Source organism: Olea europaea, unplaced genomic scaffold (assembly GCF_002742605.1).
Source record: "Olea europaea var. sylvestris unplaced genomic scaffold, O_europaea_v1 scaffold2687, whole genome shotgun sequence".
Taxonomy (NCBI): Eukaryota; Viridiplantae; Streptophyta; class Magnoliopsida; order Lamiales; family Oleaceae; genus Olea; species Olea europaea.
In genome coordinates, this window is record NW_019245257.1 from 69,082 (window position 1) to 71,612 (window position 2,531).

At 36.0% G+C, this 2,531-nt stretch overlaps 1 protein-coding gene across 1 annotated transcript; it reads left to right on the top strand.

Moving 5' to 3' along the window:
- The first annotated feature begins 489 nt into the window (after nt 1-489).
- On the top strand, nt 490-2,530 carry LOC111383426 (N-glycosylase/DNA lyase OGG1). Its single transcript, XM_023007534.1, has 2 exons — nt 490-736; nt 2,104-2,530. The coding sequence occupies exons 1-2, from the start codon at nt 518-520 to the stop codon at nt 2,335-2,337; spliced, it is 453 nt and encodes a 150-aa protein (XP_022863302.1). The 5' UTR covers nt 490-517; the 3' UTR covers nt 2,338-2,530.
- Nucleotide 2,531: the final 1 nt, after the last annotated feature.

The following is a 2,531-nucleotide window of genomic DNA, read 5'->3' on the forward strand; positions in this document are numbered from 1 at the left end:
CTTTTGAATTTAATGATTATTTTCATGATTTTTCAAATCTAATGACTATATGAATAGAAGCTATTTGTTCGTTTCATAAGCGAGTGGTCGACCTGTTCAGCCCCATTGGCGTGTGTTAGAAGTTTACTTCAATAGTTCAATTACTATTGAACCTGGGGTGGAAGTTGAGGTTATCATTGCTGATTCGTAGAGTAACCTTGTATTTTATCTTTTGTTGAGGTCACTTTGCTATTATATACTTTTGAGTTGAGAAATGGATGCGTGTTTATTTTCAAAAAAAGAAAAAATATATACATGTATGCATTTGTCTGTGACGTATTCTTGGGAAACTGAAGATTGCGATATCATCTGTATACTTTGATCGGCTACTCTACAGAGGACGTTATTCTATATCTTCCATGATTGATTACGTGCTTTCTTGCCATTCTGTTCTAGAGATCTGGTTCTTGCTGAAACATATTTTGATTGAAACGGTACATTGATTTCAGTTAACCCGATTTAGTTCTCTCTTGGGAAAATGATCAGGGCCAAATATATTGTTGGAACTGTGGCGGCTTTGCGAGCAAAACCTGGTGGAGGTGTGAACTGGCTTGCTTCTCTCCGTAAATTAGAACTTCAAGAGGCCATTGATGCGCTCTGTAGTTTACCCGGTGTTGGTCCCAAGGTGGCAGCATGCATTGCTCTCTTCTCTTTGGATCAACATCATGCCATTCCCGTTGATACTCATGTTTGGCAGGTCAGTTTTCAAGGACTTGATTGTTCTGTTTATGAAAATTGGCATGCATCTTTCTTTTAAGGACTTGATTGTTCTGTTTATGAAAATTGGCTTGCATCTTTCTTTTAAGGGCTTTATTTCCATCATAGGTCAATAAATTGGTATAGTGGCTGTAATTTATTGTTTCTCAACTTGTTTTCTTGAGACATGAATGTTTATACTTGATATAATGATTGAGTTTATAAGTGTTTAGATCTTGGTTGCCTGGATATTTTCCGCTGATAATCAAACAGGACAAGATTTGTGCCAAGTTGCTTAACAATGTAGTTCAGCCACAGAAAATTTTTGCGTGCTTTTATTTGTTTAGTAGTGCGTTTTAAAGTTTAAGTGCTCATAAGCCGTGGAGTCCTATGGAATATGTGTGGATACTAAGTGGGTGGTAAGTTGTTGGTCCTACAAAATGTGTGGATAAATGGTATGTTTAACCAACTTAAGTTTAAACTTTGCCAATCATGCTCTGACATGTTAGGAATACTGCTTGTGCATAATTTTCCATTTCTGTTTTATACGAAAATCACAGTGCCTCGATAGAATAGGCAATTTTGATAAGTTACATGACATTACTTAACTTAGTTTAACTCATCCTTCAATCAGATTGAATATAATCATATATTTAGTTACGATTCTGATAGTTTTTTCTCTCTTTGGATCTTAAATTTACATCAAATCATCAACTGGAAATAGAGAGAAGAACGTATTATTACTGCGAGTACTTAAACACCAGGTTATGACCTAATCTACTTGAGGAAAACTGTTGCTCATTGTTTTCATTAAATCTGAAGCAAGATCCTAAGATAATTGTCTTGAACAATAGTTTGGACTGTCCTATAGTTACACAAAATCTTGACCTTTCTTCAACTCCAATGTGACTCTGAACTGTCCATCTTTAGCTCCAAGGGTGCAATGATCAAACAGCTGAAATTAATCTATTTTCCTGTTCTTTCACCATGTTGTAATCAAATACGTACATTTAATTAACAGAATGCAAGTTCTTCAACCCAATGAACTCGTCACGCAGCCTTAACTCATAAGATTGCATCTCTCTGTGCAATGTAAAACATCCCAACATACTTATTACATGTCGATTAATTAAGACAAAGCACTCTCCGAGGGCATGGAGTGTCTAAGTTTTGGGTCAGAATCTCCACCGTAATAACTACATTAGTTTCTATGGTCGAAATACAAATCCATTATTCCTTGTAGCTTGATTAACTTAGGCATAGCAAAGCCATAGTTTGGAAATCATGTTCCTTCCAATGTACAAATTGCAGTGCGACATAAATCTTGAGATGCCGATTCTGAAATATTTCTCTTTTATTTGGAGACAGATTGCAACTAGGTATATTATCCCTGAGCTGGCTGGAACCCGTTTGACACCTAAAATTTGCAACCGTGTTGCTGATGCTTTTGTGAGTAAATACGGGAAATATGCTGGTTGGGCACAAACTCTGCTTTTCATAGCCGAACTACCTTCTCAGAAAGCGCTCTTGCCATCAAGCTTTTGGGATACCAAGGAAAGAATCTCGGATAAGCTTGAAATAAAAAATCCCGAGGTAAACTAAACACAACTACAAAAAGAGAGAAGAAAATTCTGTATCGATTTATAGACCTGTCATTATTTGATCCATGGAGTTGATTTATAAGCATATTCTGCAGAACATGACGAAGTATGTGAGTAGAAATTGTTTGATGGATAAACGATTCTGTGCAATTTAGTAGCTTCTTTACTCTCATTTGAACTGGATATATATATATA

Bases quoted from the DNA above. Each gene is read 5' to 3' on its own strand.
- LOC111383426 (XM_023007534.1), top strand. From the start codon at position 518: ATGATCAGGGCCAAATATATTGTTGGAACTGTGGCGGCTTTGCGAGCA. The intron at 737-2,103 runs GTCAGTTTTCAA...ATTTGGAGACAG, and splicing joins TTGATACTCATGTTTGGCAG to ATTGCAACTAGGTATATTAT.